Here is a 22,077-nt window from a genome sequence, read left to right as displayed (position 1 = left end):
TGTGCTGCTTTGGTAGCACATCTACTAGAATTGGAATGATATGGAGAAAATTAGCATGGCCCCTGTGCAGGGATGACATGCAAATTCATGAAGTGTTCCAAATTTTTGGACTAGACATTCCCCCTAGTAAATCAGAAGCTAAAGGGTTGGTAGGCTTAAGATTGGGGGGTTATGGCAAGACTTGTGGGATAATGGGCATAAGATATCTTTACAGAATACACAAAACTGTTGGGTTTATGGGAGAAGGGAGGGTCAAACAAAAAGGGAAGGAATTAACTTGACACGACTTAGAATTGGGCATACTATGCTTAGTTATTCCTTTTTGGAAAATGTAAAAACACGCATCTAGTGAATGACAGTTCTTTGGGTGAAAATGCTTTGTTAATGAGAGAGGTCTGGATTGTGTAAGTTTTGTCATCACTATAAAACAATTGAACATATACTTTTACAATTGAATCATGTAAGGTTGAAAGAAACCAAATGCGGGCTTCATTATAATATCTGGTGGTTGATAGTTTACATTTAAAAACTTTAAGACTTTAATGTAATTCGCAGTATCGTCTTTCATTACTTACAACCTGTAGGGCTTTTTGGGGTTATTTAGACTTCATTTGAAAGAGAAGAATTAAGGGTTTTATTTCCCACTTCTCTACACCATGCTCCAGTCCGCTTGGTGGTGGTAATGCACCTTTCAGTTGGACTGCCAACTGCCACAGAAAGTCAGAAGAAAAAAAAGAGGTTGTATTGTTCAGACCGAACATCAAAATGGGGAAGAAATGTTGTCTAAGAAACCATAGCAATGTAAATTGCTGGTGCTGGGTGAGGTGGTTTGCGTATCTCGTAAACTGCTGATCTCCTGGGATTTTCACACACAACAGTCTCTAGAGTTTACAGACAATGGCATAAAAAGCAAAAAAAAACACACGCATCTAGTGAATGGCAGTTCTTTGGGTGAAAATGCTTTGTTAATGAGAGAGGTCAGAGGAGAAATGGCCAGACTGATTCAAGCTGACAGGAAGGTGACAATAACTCAAACAACCACACGTTACGACAGTGGTGTGCAGAAGAGCAGCTCTGAATGCACAACATGTCAAACCTTGAAGTGGATGAGCTACGGCAGCAGAAGACCACATCAAAACCTTCTAGAACTTTCCACTTAATCTCTCTCTCTGCAATTTATTCTAAAAACACTCGTAAGTTTTGATTATTTAACGATTATTATTAGACAAGCCTTTGAGGTTATGCATTCCTGATCACAATCTGCTACATAAACAATTCCCTCTATCACCTGAAATGTGAATTTGTGAAGAAGTCTGCAGCACAACGTTCAGTGAAGACACATTCCTGACCTGAAACAATTCTCCCCCAACCGCAGATGCAGCTTGATTGGCTGAGTTCCCCCAGCGGATTGCTTGTTGCTACAAATCTCAACGATTGGTTTGGTTGATTGCTGAACTTGGCAAAACGTTTGCAGATGTTTCGGCTCCAATGGAGGAGCCACGCAGGTGAGGGTGTTGCCTCCTCAAAGTGCTGGCGTATAAACTCCTCTGGGGTCCAAATGCATTTTGATTTGATGTCGTGATCCGGGTGAGTGGTCAAAACACTGAAAAGTTTAGACTGAAACCTACAATCAGTGCATTAATGAAGACTGAAGAGAAGTCGAGGTGAAGTAAAACCTCTTAAGTCTTGAGTAACATCCCAAATGGCCTCACTGGCTGAAGAGCATTTTGGGAAGTGCGCAGAAAACATCAGTGATTCAGTTGATCACAGGATAGTAATATCAGTAGCAGGGCCTATATATTTTGTCCCAAAAATATTCTTCATTATACAAACTTGTAAATATAAGAGCACAGGAAATGGCCTTCTGGCCCACTAGTCTATATGCTGACAATAAAAGCACCCAGTTACACCAAAATCCCATTTGATTCTCCCACATTCCTGTCAAGCACACCACTCCCCCTCCCATGATTCTACCACTCAACTTCACACAAGGGACAGCTTACTGACCCACGCATCTTTGAAACATGGGCAGAGCAAGAGCACGCAGGAAAAACTCGCAGTCAGGTTTGATATCGCTGGCGTATGTTGTGAAATTTGTTGACTTTCTGGCAGCAGTACTATGCATAATAATAGAGAAAGAAATCGTGAATTACATTAAGTATCTGAAATTGTTAAATAAATAGCAGAGAAATTGAAATAAGAAAGTAGTGAGGTAGCGTTCATGGGTTCATTGTCCATTCAGAAATCGGATGGCAGAGGGAAAGACGCTGTTCCTGAATTGTTGAGTGAGTGCCTTCAGGCTCCTGTACCTCCTCCCTGATGGTAGCAATGAGAAGAGGGCATGCCTGGGTGATGGATACCCTTAATGGTGGGTGAAACCTTTCTGAGGCACCACTCCTTAAAGGTGCCCTGAGTACTACAGAGGCTAGTGAAGCCCATGAAGCTGACTAAGTTTACAACTCTCTGCAGCTTACTTCGATCCTGTGCAGTAGCCCCAACCCCCAATACCAGACGGTGATGTAGCCAGTTAGAATGCTCCTCATGGTGCAATTGTAGAAACTTAGAGTATTTTAGGTGACATACCAAATCTCCTGGAACTTCTATGAAATACTGTCGCTGTTATGCCTTCTTTTTTTTAATATTAATTTTTTTATACATTTTCTACATAGCTACAGATAAAAAAAACCCAGATCAAAATGAAGAACATTGATACAGTGCAAAAATAAACATAGAATAATAATATGATACAAAGAAAAATAATTGAAAAAGCACCCAAATTGAAGACATGTAAAATTAGTGTCCTCCCCAAGCCCTGCAACAAAAAAAAACTCCAGACCAACCACAACACAATATAGAGAATATAAATCAGGACAATCAAACCCCCAAAACTGTAAATACAATTAGCAACAGAAGATATTAATGCCTACTACCAAAAAAAAAGAACTGAAAGTAAGGGACCCAAAAAAAACCTCAGTTAAGAGGAAAGTTATGAAAGTATTCAATAAAAGGTCCCCAGACCTTATGGAACTTTAAATCCGAATTAAGAACCGAATAATGAATTTTTTCAAGGTCTAAGCAGGCCATAATATGGTTAAGCCATTGAGCATGCGTGGGCGGGGCAACATCTCTCCATCTAAGGAGGATTAAACGTCTAGCCAGGAGAGAGGCAAAAGATAATATTCGACACTTAGTCGAACTCAGACGTAAATCTGTCTCATCCCAGAAACCGAACAATGCAATTAAAGGGTTAGGTTCTAGGTGGTGATTCAGAATATACGATAACGTTATGAAGACATATTTCCAAAATTTCTCCAAGCTAGGACAAAACCAGTACATATGAATGAGAGAGGCCTCGCCCCTTTTGCATTTATCACAAAGCGGAGTAATGTTAGGGTAAAATCAAGATAATTTAGATTTAGACATATGGGCTCTATGAACAATCTTAAACTGCAAAAGGCAGTGGCGAGCACAAAGAGAGGTTGAATTAACTGATTTGAGAATCGAGTCCCAAGTCTCATCAGATAAGGAGGTATTTAAATCCTGCTCCCATGCCATTTTAATTTTATCCACAGGGGCACGTCGTAAGGCTGCTAATTTATCACGAATAAATGATATTAAACCTTTACCTAGCGGATTAATAGAAAGAAATAAGTCCATAACATTTTTCTCAGGCATTTCAGGGAAGTTAGGAATTAAAGGAGTAATAAAGTGTCTAATTTGGAGATATCTAAAAAAATGAGCATTGGGCAGATTGAACTTAGCAGAGAGCTGTTGAAAAGAAGCGAAGCGATTATCAATAAAAAGATCTTCAATATGTCTAATGCCCATCCTATACCAATCCCGGAATGCTGAGTCATACGTAGTAGGTAAAAAAAGGTGATTATGTAAGATAGGGCTAGAAAAGGAAAAACCATGGAAACCATAAAATTTCCTAAACTGAGCCCATATACGCAAAGTGTGTCTAACAAGAGGATTAGCTATTGATCTGGGCAGACTACTAGGGAGTGCAGAGCCAAGAAGTGCAGAGATAGATAATTCTTTAGTGGAGCTCAACTCCATTGCCACCCAGTTAGGGCACTTGGGTTGGCCATGGAAGAAAGACCAAAAGGTAGCACAACGTATATTAGCTGCCCAATGATATAAACGAAAGTTAGGTAAAGCCAAGCCACCCTCTTTTTTTAGATTTTTGGAGATAAACTTTATTAATTCGAGAGCGCTTATTCTTCCACAGATATGACAAAATAATAGAGTCTAAGGAATCAAAAAAAGATTTAGGAATAAAAATTGGGATTGATTGAAATAAATATAAAAGTTTAGGGAGAACATACATTTTAACAACATTAATACGACCTACCAAAGACATAGATAGAGGTGACCATTGTAACAGACTCTGTTTTATAGTATATGAAAAATTGGCAAAATTTTCACGAAAGAGATCTTTAAACTTCCTTGTGACTGTAATTCCAAGATAAGTAAATTGATTATGAACTACTTTAAAAGGGAGATCACGAAATGTTAATTCTTGTGCTTCTTTATTAATTGGGAAAAGTTCGCTCTTATGTACATTAAGTTTATATCCAGAGAGCTGGCTGAACTTGTCAAGAAGTGAAAACATTGGAGGTAAGGATGTAGACGGATTGGAAAGAAAAACTAATGTCATCAGCATAAAGAGAAACTTTATACTCAACACCCCCTCTCCAAATCCCGGTCAATTCAGGACAATTTTGAAATGCTATCACCAAAGGTTCCATAGCCAAATCAAAGAGAAAGGGACTTAAAGGGCATCCCTGAAGGGTGCCACGTTTGAGGTTAAATAAGTGGGATTTCTGAAAATTAGTTAAAACAGAGGCAGTAGGACACAAATACAACAATTTGATCCAAGAGATAAAACTTTGACCGAAGTCAAATTTTTCTAAAACTGCAAAAAGGTAGTTCCACTCTATACGATCAAATGCTTTCTCCGCATCGAGGGAAATAACACATTCAGGAATCCCAGCTGGAGGTGAGTATAAAATGTTAAATAAACACCGAATGTTAAAAAAAGAAAGACGGTTTTTAATAAAACCAGTTTGATCATCAGAAATAATAGAGGGAATAACAGTTTCTAATCTATAAGCCAAAACTTTGGCCAAGATTTTAACATCAACATTAAGCAAAGAAATCGGCCTATATGAGGAACACTCTGTTGGGTCTTTACCCTTTTTTAATAAAAGAATAATAGATGCCTCATTAAAAGAGGGTGGCAATTTGCCGTAATTAAACGAGTCAGATAATACTGAGAGTAACTGAGGAGAAAGAAGTGAAGAGAATAATTTATAAAATTCTATGGGGAACCCATCAAGTCCAGGAGATTTCCCTGAAGACAATGCAGAGATTGCAAAAGATATTTCTTCTGATGATATAGGTGCATTAAGCTTGGCTTTGGAATCAGGTGAAAGTGAAGGAATATTCAGATTATTTAAAAAATGATCAACAGAGATATTCTCATTCAAAGATTCAGAGGAATAAAGTCGAGAATAGAAATTTTTAAATGGTCATTGATTTCTAAATGCTCCGATGTGAAGTCTCCATTCTCCTTCCGGATCTTTATAATATGTTGTTTGGCTTTGGAACGCCTCAGCTGATTGGCTAGAAATTTACTAGATTTGTCACCATGAATATAAAAGCGACTCTTATTTTCAAGAAGTTGGTGTTCGACAGGTTGAGTAGACAGAAGATTAAATTTAGTTTGAAGTTCTACATGCTTCTTGTATAATTCAGGATTCTTAGTTTGAGCATACAGTTGACCAAATTCTTTAATCTGATTAATGAGGTCTAATCGATCTGCACAGGACTTTCTATTAAGATTTGCTGTATAGGAGATTATTTGACCCCTCAAATATGCTTTCATGGCATCCCAGACAATCTGGGATGACATTTCAGATGATGTATTGGTGTTAAAATAAAAGGTTATCTGATCCTTAATAAATTTTAGAAAATCATCATCCAATAATAAAGTCAAATCAAACCGCCAGTGTTTATTCCTCTGAGGGAGACCAGGAAAGTTTAAAGACAGAGTAATTGGGGCATGGTCAGAAATCAGTATACTCTGATAATCACAAGAATAGACAAATGGAATGAGTTGATTATCGAGTAAGAAGTAGTCAATTCTAGTAAAGGTATGGTGAACATGTGAAAAAAAAGAATAATCTTTCTCAGTGGGATGAAGGAAACGCCATATATCAGAGATACCATAATTGGAGAGAAATGATTGAATAGCTAAGGCAGATTTAGTAGGTGGTATAGTAACAGAGGATGATCGATCCAAGTTAGGATCTAACCAACAATTGAAATCACCACCCAGTATAAGAGAGTATGAGTTTAAGTCTGGTAGAGAGGAGAAAAAACGTTCAAAGAAATTAACATAATCAAAATTGGGGGCATACAGGTTTGCTAGTACAACTTTAGTATTATATAGTTTACCAGAAACAATAATAAAATGGTCATTTGTATCAGATATCTTATTATGGATTTCAAAAGGAATATTTGAGTTAATAAGGATGGAAACCCCCCTAGCTTTGGCGGCAAAGGATGAATGAAAATGCTGACCCGCCCACTTTGACAAAAGCCGGGAGTTATCAGAACAAAGAGTATGAGTTTCTTGAAGGAAAGCAATGTCAGCTTTGAGTTGTTTAATATGTGAGAATACCTTCCTTCTTTTAACAGGGTGATTCAATCCCTTTACATTCAGCTCACAAATTTAAGTGTATTAACCATTATCAATTGTTAGTGCATAGAAGGCAACAGGCATATAAAAAGTCAAGCAGTACATTAACAGTCTGGGAGCAAAAATGTAAACATAGATCCGTAGAATCAAAACAGTGTCCTGAGTAACAGAGGAAAACAAAAGAAACAGTGAGTCATGTTGTAACTGGAGAACCTACCCCAGCCTCGCAACCCAAAACTAGACGGCTACCAAAAAAAGCAGCTAGCTCTACTACAAAAATTAACCCAAATATGACTTCCAGTTCTGAGTCGTTAACAACAGTTCCGTATAAATACTATAGCAAATGGTAACTAGTTTATGCACTAGAAAACATAATTACGAATAGGAACAACTTCAACAGAAGTATAAAACTTAATACAAAGAAAATCAGAAGAAAGCCAAAACTGACCTACCCGCAAAAAATTATAGAAGATTAAAAGAAAAAAAAGGGGAGGGAGAAAAGGGGGAAATTATAGATTCGAAGAGAGTACTTATCAACAATTTACAGAAAAAAAAGCAAAATTAAACTATGAATCAACCAACAGGGAGACCTTCAATAAAAACTCCAAACCTCCAAAACAAGTGAGAGTCAATTGTAGATCTCTATAGATAAAGTTATACAAGAATAAAATAGATTACACAAGTGCAATCTAAACATCCGCAGGGAAACATTAAACTCAGATTATCTATTTAGAAAGAACGCACCAAGTCCAGGGAGAGATTGTCTACAGCCCTTAGAGTTTCAATAGATAATGTCTGAATTATTCAAGTAAAGTCTGAGTCCGGAAAAAATAGCTTTACTGCGAGAGGTACTTATCCACCATTTTAGAAGGTCAGACCGGTTCTGAAGAAGACGGGATGGCCGGAAGACTTCCAACAGATGCCTTGGCCTCCTTCACTGATTTAAACCACTTATATTCTCCAGTAGTAAGTGTAATTCGGAGATCGGCTGGGTTTCGAAGGGAGGGTCTAAGTCCGCGATCAAAAAGCACTTTCATTACACCTTTAAACTCAGCACGCATCTTCAGAACCTGGGGGGCAAAATCCTCCACAAAAACAATGACTGTATTTTGAAAAGCAAAAGTACCTCTGCGCCGTGCCTCCATAATCAAACGGTTTTTTACCTGATATTGATGAAAGCACAAAATTACCGGCCGTGGATGGGAACCCAGAGTTGCACGAGGAACATACATCCTGTGAGCCCTTTCAAGCTCAGGTGGAGTCGGAAAAAATTCTTTCCCAAAAATCTTACAGAGAAAATCGGAAAAAAATTCAACAGGAGAGCCCTTTTTGGTGGCCTCTGGCAAACCAAGAATTCATAGATTGCAACGTCTGCTCCGATTTTCAAGATCCACCATTTTGGAAAAAAGTTTGCAATTCTTCTCCTCTAGGCTGGAGCAGAGAGTTTCAAGGTAATGAACACTGCGTTGTAAATCCTCAGAGGTTGAGTCGATGCGAGATAAATGTTCAGCATGTTCATCCACTCTAGCATTGATCTGATCCAATTTGACATCCAGCTGTTTGAAAGAAGTTCTAAATTCCTTTAAAATATCTTCTCGATGCTGTTCCAAAACAGCAAGAATGTCAGCTGGCAAAGCCGTAGAAGCTTCCTTTTTCCCGGTTTTAGTACTTTTGGTAGCCATTATAAGATAGATGTGTTCACAGGCAGGTAAAAGAGAATTAATAAAATACCTAACTAAGGTTTAAGAATGGAGACATATAGTGCAAAGATAGGGAGAATAACGGAGCAAAAGTTCAGAGCAGCTAAACAATCGCCATCTTACCGGAAGTCGTTATGCCTTCTTTTAACTGCATCGATATGTTGGGTCCAGGTTAGACCCTCAGAGATACTGACATCCAGGAACTTTCACAAGAAAAACATTCAGACAGTCCACTTCCAGAAGTCTAGGAATGCCCCATGCCCAGAGAGTGGGACTCAGGGAGCAGCATAGTCACTAATCCTACAGGACGACTGATGCAGCAACCAAAGGCGGCCAAGCACCCACCATCCAGAGAAATTTTTATGATGGGACCTACTTGTACTTCTTCTTCCAGAAACCACAGAGGGAGCTCTGTGTCAGTCACCTGAAGAAGGATAATAGAGTTTGTCACTTTCACTGGTCTTCAGAATTCAAGGGTCAGAGAGAAAGAAACCATCTTCAGGGAGGCCAATGGGATCTGTGCCTGGTCACAGATGATGGAGGTGGATTTTCAAGAAGAGGCCCAACATCAAAGAAGCAAAAATGCTGCTCAAAGCCCTGTAATCCAGTGGAATGGGAACATTCTAGCCTTCACTAAAGGAGGGCCAACACATTGAGAAGAGGAAATTGAATCCCAGAGCAACTTCTGCATATCTATAAAAATGTAAAGAATAACTAAAGATTGAGAGAGGAGGAATTATGTTGGAGCTTAAGGAAATGGTGGAGAAGTTAACAAAAATCCTCTATTTGTCATCATGGAAGAAGACACACAAATTCTCCCAGTGGTTGTGCAGGACCATTGGTCCAGAAACTGGGGACCTCAAAGAAATTGTCATTAGTGGGAAATCATTGTTAGACCGAAAGGCGTTAAAATCAGAATCAGAATCAGGTTTAATATCACCGGCATATGTCGTGAAATTTGTTAACTTTGCAGCAGCAGCTCAAGGCAATACATAATAAAAGAGGGAAAAAAGAAAACTGAATTACAGTAAGGCTATGTATATTAAACAGTGACATTAAATAAGTAATGAAAGAAATAGGAAATAAAAAATGTAGTGAGATAGTGTTCATGGGTTCAATGTCTATTCAGGGGGAGAAGCTGTTCTTGAATCGTTGAGTGTGTGTCTTCAGACTTCTGTACCTCTTTCCTGCTGGTAACAATGAGAAGAAGGAATGTCCTGGGTGGTGGGGATCCTTCATGATGGACACCAGCTTTCTGAGGCACCGCTCCTTGAAGACGACCTGGATACGACGGAGGCTAGTGCCCATGAGGGAGCTGACTAATTTTACAACTCTGCAACTTACTTCGATCCTGAGCAGTAGCACCCCCCACCCACCCCCCACTTCCTTTCTTAGACAGTGATGCAACCCATTAGAATTCTCTCCCCGGTACATCTGTAGGCGTTATGACCTGCATCCTAAAGGTTTTGAAAGAGATAGCGATGAAGGTTGTCAGCCTATTGGTTGTTACCTTCCAACACAGCACAGAATGTTGCCCACAGATTGGAAGCCGGACAATGTAATAGGACTAAAGGTGGCCTAACATCAGTGGTGGGGAGACTGGAAGAGCTGATAGGGAAAAAAATTGATAACAGAACATATAAAATTATAAGAGGATTGGGCAGAGTCGACAAGGATTGATGAAAGGGAAATCATGTTTGACAATACAGTACATTAGAGCAGGCCTGGTGATGCGGTGCATATGGACTGCAAGAAGATGCCACACAAAAGATTGGAGTACACAGAATTGCTATACTGATATGGATCGAGGACTGGATATTGCACAGGAAGCACTGAGCAGGACCAAGGGGCTTGATTTCAGTTTGGGAACTTCTGACATACGGTTTGCCATAGGGATCGATGCTGGTCTGCAACAATAATTTGGATAAGTGGCTTGTGCAATAAATCTTAGTTTGTTAACACCACACAGCTACATGACATAGGCTGTGAGGGATATGCAGAGGAGCTTTGGTGGAGTTTGGTGGGGGGGGGGGGAATATAGACAGATTAAGCGAATGGGTATGGAAATGGCAAATGAATATAATGTATTAAAACTGCAAGGTTATCCACTTTGGTAGACTGAAATAGAAAGGTTGAACGGTGAATGACTGAAAGATATGTGTTCAGAGAGACATGCAAATCATTGAAATAGAACATAGAATAATACAGCACAGTACAGGCCCTTTCGGCCCACAATGTTATGCCGACCCTTAAATCCTGCCTCCCATATAACCCCCCACCTTAAATTCCTCCAAATACCTGTCTAGTAGTCTCTTAAATTTCACTAGTGTATCTGCCTCCACCACTGACTCAGGCAGTGCATTCCACGCCAACCACTCTCTGAGTGAAAAACCTTCCTCTAATATCCCCCTTGAACTTCCCTCCCCTTACCTTAAAGCCACACCCTCTTGTATTGAGCAGTGGCGTCCCGGGGAAGAGGCGCTAGCTGTCCTCTCTATCTATTCCTCTTAATATCTTGTATACCTCTATTGTATCTCCTCTCATCCTCGTTCTCTCCAAAGAGTAAAGCCCTAGCTCCCTTAATCTCTGATCATAATCCATACTCTGTAAACCAGGCAGCATCCTGGTAAATCTCCTCTGTACCCTTTCCAATGCTTCCACATCCTTCATATAGTGAGGTGACCAGAACTGGACACAGTACTTCAAGTTTTATAAACCAGAGTTTTATAGAGCTGCATCATTACCTTGCGACTCTTAAACTCTATCCCTCGACTTATGAAAGCTAACACCCCATAAGCTTTCTTAACTACCCTATCTACCTGTGAGGCAACTTTCAGGGATCTGTGGACATGTACCCCCAGATCCCTCTGCCCTTCCACACGACCAAGTATCCTGCCATTTACTTTGTACTCTGCCTTGGAGTTTGTCCTTCCAAAGTGTACCACCTCACACTTCTCCGGGTTGAACTCCATCTGCCACCTCTCAGCCCACTTCTGCATCCTATCAGTGTCTCTCTGCAATCTTTGACAATCCTCAACACTATCCACAACACCACCAAACTTTGTGTCGTCTGCAAACTTGCCAACCCACCCTTCTACCCCCACATTCAGGTCGTTAATAAAAATCACGAGAAGTAGAGGTCCTAGAACTGATCCTGTGGGACACCACTAGTCACAACCCTCCAATCCAAATGTACTCTCTCCACCACGACCCTCTGCTTTCAGCAGGCAAGCCAATTCTGAATCCACCGGGCCAAACTTCCTTGGATCCCATGCCTTCTGACTTTCTGAATAAGCCTACCGTGTCAAATGCCTTACTAAAATCTTGTAGATCACATCCACTGCACTACCCTCATCTATATGCCTGGTCACCTCCTCAAATAACTTTATCAGGCTTGTTAGACATTTCAGCCCTTCACAAAGCCATGCTGACTGTCCCTGATCAGACCACGATTCTCTAAATGCCCACAGATCCTATCTCTAAGAATCTTTTCCAACAGCTTTCCCACCACAGATGTATAACTACCTGGACTATCCCTACTACCTTTTTTGAACAAGGGGACAACATTCACTTCCCTCTAGTCCTCCGGTACTATTCCCGTGGACAACGAGGACATAAAAATCCCTGCCAGGGGCTCAGAAATCTCTTCCCTCGCCTCGCGGAGCAGCCTGGGGGAATTCCGTCAGGCAGGCCCTAGGGACTTATCTGTCCTAATGTATTTTAACAACTCCAACACCTCCCCTCCCTTAATATCAACATGCTCCAGAACATCAACCTCACTCATATTGTCCTCACCGTCATCAAGTTCCCTCTCATTGGTGAATACCGAAGAGAAGTATTCATTGAGGACCTCGCTCACTTCCACAGCCTCTAGGAACATCTTCCCACCTTTATTTCTAATTGGTCCTACCTTCACTCCTGTCATCCTTTTGTTCTTCACATAATTGAAGAATGCCTTGGAGTTTTCCTTTACCCTACTCGCCAAGGCCTTCTCATGCCCCTTCTTGCTCTTCTCAGCCCCTTCTTAAGCTCCTTTCTTGCTACCCTATATTCCTCAATAGACCCATCTGATCCTTACTTCCTAAACCTCATGTATGCAGCCTTCTTCCATCTGACTAGATTTTCCACCTCATTTGTCACCTATAGTTCCTTCACCCTACCATTCTTTATCTTCCTCACTGGGACAAATTTATCCCTAACATCCTACAAGAGATCCCTAAACATCGACCACATGTCCATAGTACATCTTCCTGCAAAAACATCATCCCAACTGACACCCACAAGTTCTAGCCTTATAGCCTCATAATTTGCCCTTCCCCAATTAAAAATGTTCATGTCCTCTCTGATTCTAGCCTTTTCCATGATAATGCTAAAGGCCTGGGAGCGGTGGTCACTGTCCCCCACATGCTCACCCACTGAGAGATCTGTGATCTGACTCGGTTCATTACCTAATACTAGATCTAGTATGGCACTCCCCCAAGTCGGCCTGTCAACACATTGTTACAGGAATCCATCCTGGACATACTTAACAAGCTCTGCCCCGTCTAAACCATTGGAACTAATCAGGTGCCAATCAATATGAGGGAAGTTAAAGTCACCCATGATAACAACCCTGTTATTTTTGCACCTTTCCAAAATCTGCCTCCCAATCTGCTCCTCGGTATCTCTGCTACCAGGGGGCCTATAGAATACTCCCAATAGAGTAACTGCTCCCTTCCTGTTCCTGACTTCCACCCATACTGACTGAAAAGAGGATCCTGATACATTACCCACTCTTTCTGTAGTCTGGCTGGCCTTCCTCTTAATCTGTATCGGAAGAGCATTTGAGTTTAAGAGTTGAGACAACATGCTCTAATTACGCAAGACTGTGGTTAGGCTATTTTAGGAAAACACATCCACATCTGTCTCCCTACCAGAGGACGGATATACTTGCGAGGGAGGAAGCACATAAAGTTTCGCCAGACTGACTTCTGAGATGGTGCATTTATTATAAAAGAGATTAAATGGCCCTTACTCGCCTGAGTTTAGGAGAATGAGGGGTGACCTCACTGAAATGCACAAGTGTTTATGGGTAGATGTGGAGCAGATGTTTGCTCTGGCTTGGCCACCCATAGCCAGGGGGATGTGGTCACCATACAGGGCTATGCTGAGGAGAAATATCTTCAGCCAAAAGGTAGTGAATCTTTGGTGTTCTGTACCCAGGAGGGTAGTGGAGCCCCTGTTAGATGTATTGTCACAACACAGATCAATACATTTTGCGATAGGATGAGCTCAGTGCGAGGAAGTGTCGCTGAGGTAACAGATTGGCTTTGATCCACTCAATGATGGTGCAGGTTAAATGCTTGTTTCTTACTTCTATTTTATATGCGAATGAGTTACTTATTTTAGGTCAGAACGTTGTTTTCTGGCACCTGTCAGAAAATGGTTCATATTGATGAAATATTGCTGACTGCATCCATTGCTTTCCTTGGAAGTTTCAGTACCATTGAACCCACGGCATAGAAACAGCGCGTCAGCCTGCCATCTCAATCAGCCGGTCCCTTTTCCACACCAATTCCTTTTACCAGCATTTATCTGTAGCCCACTATATGGCAATTCAAATACACATTCAAATTCTTCCTAAATATTGTTGCACTCTCCACTCCACTTCTTTCCCAGCAGTAGTGTTCCACATCACTGGAGTCCTCTGGATGGAAAAGAAACCTCCTCAGGTCCCCTCACTGGCTGGGGTCAGACACCTCTGGCATGGGGAGAGATTTCTCACAATTTGCTCTATCTATGCCTCTCACGATTTTGTATGCCCACACCAGGTTTCTTGCCAGCCTCCTCTATCCAGTCTCTTTTCGTGACTAAAACATGCCAATTCAAGCATCATCCTGGTCAACGCTTTCCGTTCCAATCAGGCCCTTCCCAAAGACTCTCAGGGCCTCAGCTAATGAGGGTTAGTATCCCATATGGCTTCTTCACCACTTCTGTGTAAAAGTCTTACACCCCCCCCCCCCCAGGATGCCTAACACTTTTGCACAGTACTGTAGAAATTTTATGTATTACACTGTACTCCTGCCACTCAATGAAAAACACATTTCATGACATAGGTGAGTGATGATAAACCTGATTCTGGTATGGGTCTCTGTTGTGGACTGAGAGTGGGAAAGGGACAGGGAGAGGGAGTGGGAAGCACCAGAGAGACGTTCTGTAATGATCGTTAAACCAACTGTGTGGAATCAAATCACGTGGCCTGTTGACTCAGGGCTGGGTGCGTCTGCACATGCACTACCCATGCCCACGCCAGCACTCCTTCTCTGCCAGCTGCACCCACACGTGTCTCACGGCACTCCGTTCTTGCCATTCCCAACACCCTGCGCTCCCACCAGATTTACAAACTCACTCTCCGTTCCACATTGACAAATACGGTACTGAGCCACTGTGTCGGGGATCTTTGAATTTATAGTATATACCGAGATCCGTCTGTTCCTCAGTGCTCCCTAGGGCCCGACCTTTCATGTGCAATTGGAAGATGCTCACCCAAAGCATGGACTCTCTAGCCTCACTGATTTTCCTGTGGATCACTACACAGGAAATCATTTGGCAGCTCTACTGCTCTTTCAACCATCTATAGACAGCACTCCTGCAGTCCACCGGAATTCAGACTCAGATTCATGTGCATCGAAACACAGAGTGAAATGCATCGCTTTTATTAACAACCAACACACCTAACAGCCACACATTCTGGTGCCAACATAGCAGGCCTACAGTGTTTGGCAGAACAATAGAGAGCACACAACAAAGCAACAGCAAAACGAGTCCCTTTCCTCTCTCTCTCACACACACACACACACACACACACACACACACACACACACACACACACACACACACACACACACACACACACACACACACACACACACACACACACACACACACACACACACACACACCCCGGCCCCCAGACAGGCCTCTGGGTCTCCAGCAGATTTGTGGACAATGGGCCCCTGACTTACCCAGCGAATTTCAGACTTACAGACACAGGCCTTCAGGCTTCGGGCTGCACTTTCAGATTTCTGATCAAGCTTCGGGCTTCGATGTTCGGTATTGACCCCATGACTAGCCGATGGCAGGACTCTGAATCCAAATCAGTCCACAGAAGACACTCCTACAGCCAATGGCTTCTGATCTGCTCTGCTGTTCATTTCAATCCCAAGGCACTAGGCAATCCTCAATATATCTCTTGCCTTCTACAAGCTGAAATACCTCCTCAAGTACTGTGCAAAAGTCCGAGGCACATATATATAGCTAGGGTGCCTAAGGTATCTGGTGGGAACAAAGGATTTTGGGAATGGTGAGGGTGAAGCACCGTGGGAGGGGTGTGGGACAGGTGGCAGAGAAGGAGTGTTGGGGCAGGGGGTTATTGTTACGCGGGTGCTAACATGCCCAGCGCTGAGATGCCAGGCAAGGCCACTTGATTCCAAACAATTGGTGTATTGATTGTTACAGTATGTCTCTCTGGTGCTTCCCTCTCCCTGCCCTTTTCCCGCTCTCAGTCCACAATAGAGACCCATATCAGAATCAGGTTTATCATCACTGACATACATCATGGAATCTGTTTTTGTGGCAATAGTACATTCCAATACATAAAATTACTACAGTACTGTGCAAGATTCTTAGGCGCCCTGGCTATAACCATAGCTATATGTGCCTAAGGCTTTTGCACAGTACTGTATGCCCAGGAGTGACCTCAGGACACATTTCTAAAACTCTGCCCTATCAAATACTGCAGCCTTATTGTAGGAAACAGAATAGGGAACAGCACAGACTGGACAGACCCTTCAGCCCATCATAACGGTGGCGAACATTATCCAAATTAAAGTAAGTTTCTTCTATCTCCCTCCACTTCCTGCATGTTCATGTGTCTATCTAGCAGCCTCTTAAATGCCGATATTGTCTCCTTTTCTACCATTATCTTTAGCAAGCATTGTGTGAAAACTTGCTCTCTGTACACCTTCTTTAAACTACCCCTCTGCCCACCTTAAACAATGTCCCCCAGCCTTTAACCCTGGTTTCATGCTCACTATTTTGTCCTGTCACAGAATACAACATTTACCTGTCAGGGTCAACCTGGTTCCATTTCCGAAGGACAGTTTCCCTAATCTCCAGCCTGCACAGAGGTAAGTGCCAGCATCCGAGGGAGTCACTCTGGCTATGGTTAGGTTTAAGCTCTGGTGGTCCACCAACACATTGAAGGATGAGGAGTTCGAAAGCCCGTCAGACAGGAAGGTCTGCCTGGAGTTGAGAAATGAATATGCCAACAGCTTGGGGGCCTGCCCCTCCTGTTGCCGCATCCAGTACATGTTGCTGTAAACGGTGAAGCTCTTACGCTGCAAGAGACACGTCAGGGTCACTGTGTCTCCCAGCCGAACCGGCTGGGATAGAGCCGGCTGGATGATCAGATAACTGCACTGCACACCTGCAGGAAATGGAGCGTAGAACAGTCCCATTAGTGGCACATAAAGATAAAGAGCATCCGTTTCATTTACAACAGGGCCTCTGACATGGCTATCCGCTAACCCCCGGCCCTCTCCTTGTCCTCCCACTGGGCAGAAGTTACAGAACTGTGCAAAAGTCATAGGCACATGTAAAAAAATTATGTAAAGTGAATTTCACTATTATCAAAATAATGAAATGAAAAGTTTCTAAACACAAAAAAACTATATCGAGCAGGAAACAGTTAAAAAAAACCTAAATCAAGTCACTATTTGGTGTAACACACACAAATGCTGGAGGAATTCAGCAGGCCAGGCAGCATCTATGGAAAAAAGTGCAGTTGATGTTTTGGGCTGAAACCCTTTAGCAGGATAGTCACTCCTTAAAACTGCATCAATTCTCTTAGGTACTCTGTCATATAACCATATAACAATTACAGCACGGAAAAAGGCCATCTCGGCCCTTCTAGTCCGTGCCGAACACTTACTCTCACCTAGTCCCACTGACCTGCACTCAGCCCATAACCCTCCATTCCTTTCCTGTCCATATATCTATCCAATTTTTTAAAATGACAATATCGAACTTGCCTCTACCACTTCTACTGGAAGCTCGTTCCGCACAGCTACCACTCTCTGAGTAAAGAAGTTCCCCTTTGTGTTACCCCTAAACTTTTGCCCCCTAACTCTCAACTCATGTCCTCTTGTTTGAATCTCCCCTACTCTCAATGGAAAAAGCCTATCCACGTCAACTTTATCTATCCCCCCTCATAACTTTAAATACCTCTATCAAGTCCCCCCTCAACCTTCTACAGTGCAAAGAATAAAGACCTAACTTGTTCAACCTTTCTCTGTAACTTAGGTGTTGAACCCCAGGTAACATTCTAGTAAATCTCCTCAGTACTCTCTCTATTTTGTTGACATCTTTCCTATAATTCGGGCATGTAGTTTTATAAGAAATCAGCTGGTAGGTTGTTCCAAGCATCTTGGAGAACTTGTCACAGTTCTTCTGCAGACTTTGGCTGTCTTGCTTGCTTCTGTCTCTCCAGGTAATCCCAGACAGCCTTGACGATGGTGAGATCAGGGCTCTGTGGGGGCCACACTGTCTGAAACCATATCAAATATCTAGGGTGTCTAAGACTTTTGCTCAGTATTGTATAAAAGCTTGAGAGCAGCTTCAAACACCATGTGCAGCTTTTATCGTGCTCTTGAGCAGACCTCTCATGCACTAAAATCCCTGATCTCCCAATCTAACACACATGCTTAAGGAACTCAGCAGGTCAGGTAGCATCTATGAAGGTGAATAAAGAGCTGATGTTTCAGCCAAGACCCTTTGTCAGGACAATGATGAAAAACTACTTTTGTGTTCATGATCTCTGTCTCCTTTGCACTTTAAACGTCTGTCTCCACTGCACTGTTTCTATAACGTAACTCCATTGTTAGGTTTAGATGCTCCAGCTCTCCAGAATATGCATAGCTGACATGGCCCCTTTAAAAACTCAGTCACATCCTCTAATTGGCGGCATATGTTTTCATGCCAGGATTTTAACACTTAAAATCCAAGTAGAGCTGACGATTGAGCACTAAACCCCAGTTCAGATCAGCATCTACTTGGATTCTCATCTAGTGTCTAGTTTAGGACCCTGTCCTTATTTCGGTCTTGTATCGCGTCTCAATTCTAGTGTCAGGTCTCGATTCTAATCTCGAATATTCCAGCATTTAACCATCCTCATCTAGGTCTCTTGTCACAACTATATTCTGCATTCTGTTTTCCATTTATACCATCTCTAGGTACTTACATATGTAATGTTCTGCCCAGATGGGATACAAACAAAAGCTTTTCATTGTATCTCAGTACATGTGGAGATAATAAACGTATGTGTTGAACTCTGGTCAGGTGATGTGTATATCCTGTTAAAATATTAAGGTTTTGTGTTAATCTGGTTCATTCCTTTATCCGGCTCTGGGCGATTTGGTTGCCGTGACTGAATGCAAACAATGCGCTTGAGATGGATAGGTTTACAGGGATGATCAGGCTGGGTGTGGAAGTATAAACCTGTTGGGCAGGGGCCACCTTTACTCGTGCTGGGGTTGCATTGGGTTAGGGCCAAGTATGAAGCTTACACACAGGTGGACTTTGACGTTAGCTATCCTCCTAAAATACTGAGTGTAATGAGCTTTCGTGTCTGTGTGGGGTAACCGGAGGGCGTTAGGCTTTGAGGTTTTCAGAGCACCCAAATTGGTTAATTGTTGTTTAACAAGTGTTATTAATCGTTCAGATTTGCTTGTGTTTTTCATGGATGGCTCACTCCTTGTACTGCCGTCTCCTGGTGCTTCCTGTTTAAACTTGTTAATTTTATTTTGATAGGTTCAGGGAATCTGTTTTACTGGTATTATTTAAGCAGACACCCAATTCATGCTAATCGACTGGTCCTAGTTTTGAGAATGTAATGTCTCACAGTGTCGCTCAGCTGTTCTGTTGGAATTTTTATGAACAAACTCTGGTTGCTGTCTCTACAACAGAGTCTGTCTTTCCTCTGCAAAGCACACAAAATGCTGGAGGGACTCAGCAGGCCAGGCAGGCATCTAAGGAAACGAATAAACAGTTGACGTTTCAGGCTGAAACCCTTCATCAGGACTGGAAAAAAAAGATGAGAAGTCAGAGCAAGGAGGAGTGGGGAGGACGCCGACCCTGAAGAAGTAAATCTTCTCTATAAAATAAAAATGAAGAAAGTTAAAAAAAAACAAATCTTCTCTTTGACGGGAGTTCAATGAAACCCCCTCTCACTGCTCCCCCTCTGTTATCTCTGCTGCCCTCCGACAAATATCTTTTTCTCACATCGACTGTTTATAAATTTCCATAGACGCTGCCTGAACTGCTGAGTTCCTCCGGCATTTTGTGTGTTTTGCCTCCGATTTCTGGCGCCTGCTGATTTGCTCGTGCTTGAGTCTTTCCTCTGCACTTGGGTTCCGCCATTGCCAGTGCACGTTGCGACACTCAGATGTTGTTGCCTAAATTCTGCTAATTGCTACAACTTTTCAAATCCTGCATTGGGTACCTTACACTGGATATTAATTTTGAACTGCTATATTTAGTAAACATTAAACAATTGATTAATAAAAAGCCAGCTAGTGGCATATCCTAGAGAGCGAATATAACATAGAATCTGGCTATTTGGACCCTCCACTGAACCATCCTCGCACCAATCTCACCAACATTTTGGGCATTAATCCAAATTCGCCAAGATCAAAAGCAGGTCACATCCTCTCACCAGTCCCTGCCTAAAGAATGCCTGATTCGGTTGAAAGCAAATTCAGGATCCGGTGGATGCTGGAAATACTCAGCTGGTCAGGCAGCGTCTGTGGAGAAACCCACTTCGTCCGTTCCATCTGCTGACTGGCCTTCTGCACATTGTCAGCCTCCAGCTGATAAAATGAGCCTGGAATTCCAGTGAAGATTCACACTTCAACCGACGCGATTGAGCCCGCGCTTCACGCCCATGGTTTCCCTCTGGGACCCGGGACCCGGGACCCCGAGATCCGAGGCTGCACAGCGACAGGAGCTCGGGCCACGCGAATGAATCCGGAGAGGCGACAGCTTTCGACAACGCTGACGATCAGGACAACAGGAAAACTCACAGTTCTGCAGAAGAACCGAGACCAACAGAGCTGCCCACATGTCTGCCTTCGCTACCAGGAGCGCTATGTTCGGGGCTCGCTTCCTCTGGCCCGCGTCTCACACTCCCCACCGCAAAGAGCCCGTAAAATAGGTCGCTCCGACAGCTTCTGCCCGCCCCTCCTTCCTCACACATCAAAGTCTCGGAAAGTTCCAGTGTCGGCTACGTTGGACCCAACGGAAAAAAAGAGAGCGTGATGTCGAAGTAACTTTTCAGGTCAAAGGATGCGATATTGCCAAACCGAACGGCGGGCGATCCGCACCGGGCTCCGGCGCTCAGTCCCGGCCCACAGGTACCGCACGGCGTCGCCCACACCTTCCCGCAGACGTTTGAGCGAGGGAGAGGGGCCAGGTTTATGGAGGCACTTCATGGGACGTTTACGCTGCTGCCGGTGGGGTTGCCATTGGAGTTGTGGTGGTCTTGCTGTGGAAAGGTGCCATTAAGATTTGCCAGGTTATTCCCCGTCTGGAGGGCTTGAGTTATAAAGGGAATCTGGACTGAATGGGACATTTTTCTGCAGTGTGAGAGACTGAGATTCAGCACTTCCAACCATGCTACCCAGCAACCCGGGATTTAATCCTAGCCCAATCACAGGACAATTGATAAATGACCAATTAATTATAAATCTTCGGTCTGCGGGAGGAAACTGGAGCACCTGGAGGAAACCCACTGGGTGACAGGGAGAACGTACAAACTCCTTACAGGTGGTGGCAGAAGTTGAACCCCCATTGCTGGTACTGTAAAGCATTGACCTTTATAGAGCAGGTTCCCCAGGTCCCAATCTGGGGTCTGCGGACCCCTTGGTTAAAGGTAGAGGTCCATGGCATAACCCCTGGTCCAGAGGTTTATGAAATCATGAGGGGCGTAAATAGGGAAAGATCGCTGTCTTCTTCCAAGAGTAGGGGAGTCTAGTGGGCATAGGTTTGCGACAGGAGAAACATTTAAGGGAGGCAAGATTTATACCCAGATAAAAGATTTTTTTTCTTTTAAATGATATAGGGGGTATGTCTAACTTAATCATATGGGATACATTTAAAGCATTTTTACGTGGTCAGATCATTTCTTACTCAGCTAAGCTTAAAAAACAGACTAATGTAGAATTAGATAAGATTTCAAAACAAATTAAAGACTTAGATAATATTTATGTGATCTCTCCTGATATTGATTTATTTAAACCAAGGGTTGAACTCCAATCACAATATAATTTATTATTAACTCATCCTATTGAAGGCCACTTGCTTAAGCTAAAGAGTTCAATTTTATATGTTTGGAGATAAAAATAACAAATAGCTTGCATCTCAATTAAAAATGGCCAGAGCCAAAAGGCAAATTTTGAAAATCTGTAGGAAAGATGGTACCTGGCTTGGGAATATGAAGAAATTGATAAGATTTTTCAAGATTTTTACACTGAATTTTATAAATTTTCAGTAGATTCTTCTAAAATGAATGCTGTTTTACGAAAGATTGCTTTTCCTCAAATCTCTGTTGAGGATCGAAAAACTCTTGATGCCCAA

General features: G+C 42.5%; 1 non-coding gene and 1 gene segment (V, D, J or C); one reads left to right on the top strand and one right to left on the bottom strand.

The window, feature by feature from the left end:
- Positions 1–21,698, bottom strand: part of LOC132383100 (Ig lambda-1 chain V regions MOPC 104E/RPC20/J558/S104-like) — a 35,298-nt gene extending 13,600 nt beyond the window's left edge. The window contains 2 exon segments of the V gene segment in view: positions 16,511–16,873; positions 20,526–21,698. Of these exon segments, the coding sequence occupies positions 16,511–16,873; positions 20,526–20,565 (403 nt within the window).
- Positions 2–107, top strand: LOC132383298 (U6 spliceosomal RNA). The gene has a single exon (XR_009508615.1). It is a non-coding gene; the product is annotated as a U6 spliceosomal RNA (small nuclear RNA).
- Positions 21,699–22,077: the final 379 nt, after the last annotated feature.

Source organism: Hypanus sabinus, chromosome 29, assembly GCF_030144855.1.
Source record: "Hypanus sabinus isolate sHypSab1 chromosome 29, sHypSab1.hap1, whole genome shotgun sequence".
NCBI classification, from domain to species: domain Eukaryota; kingdom Metazoa; phylum Chordata; class Chondrichthyes; order Myliobatiformes; family Dasyatidae; genus Hypanus; species Hypanus sabinus.
The sequence above is the reverse complement of the archived record's forward strand: the minus strand, read 5'-3'. Positions and strand labels throughout refer to the sequence as shown.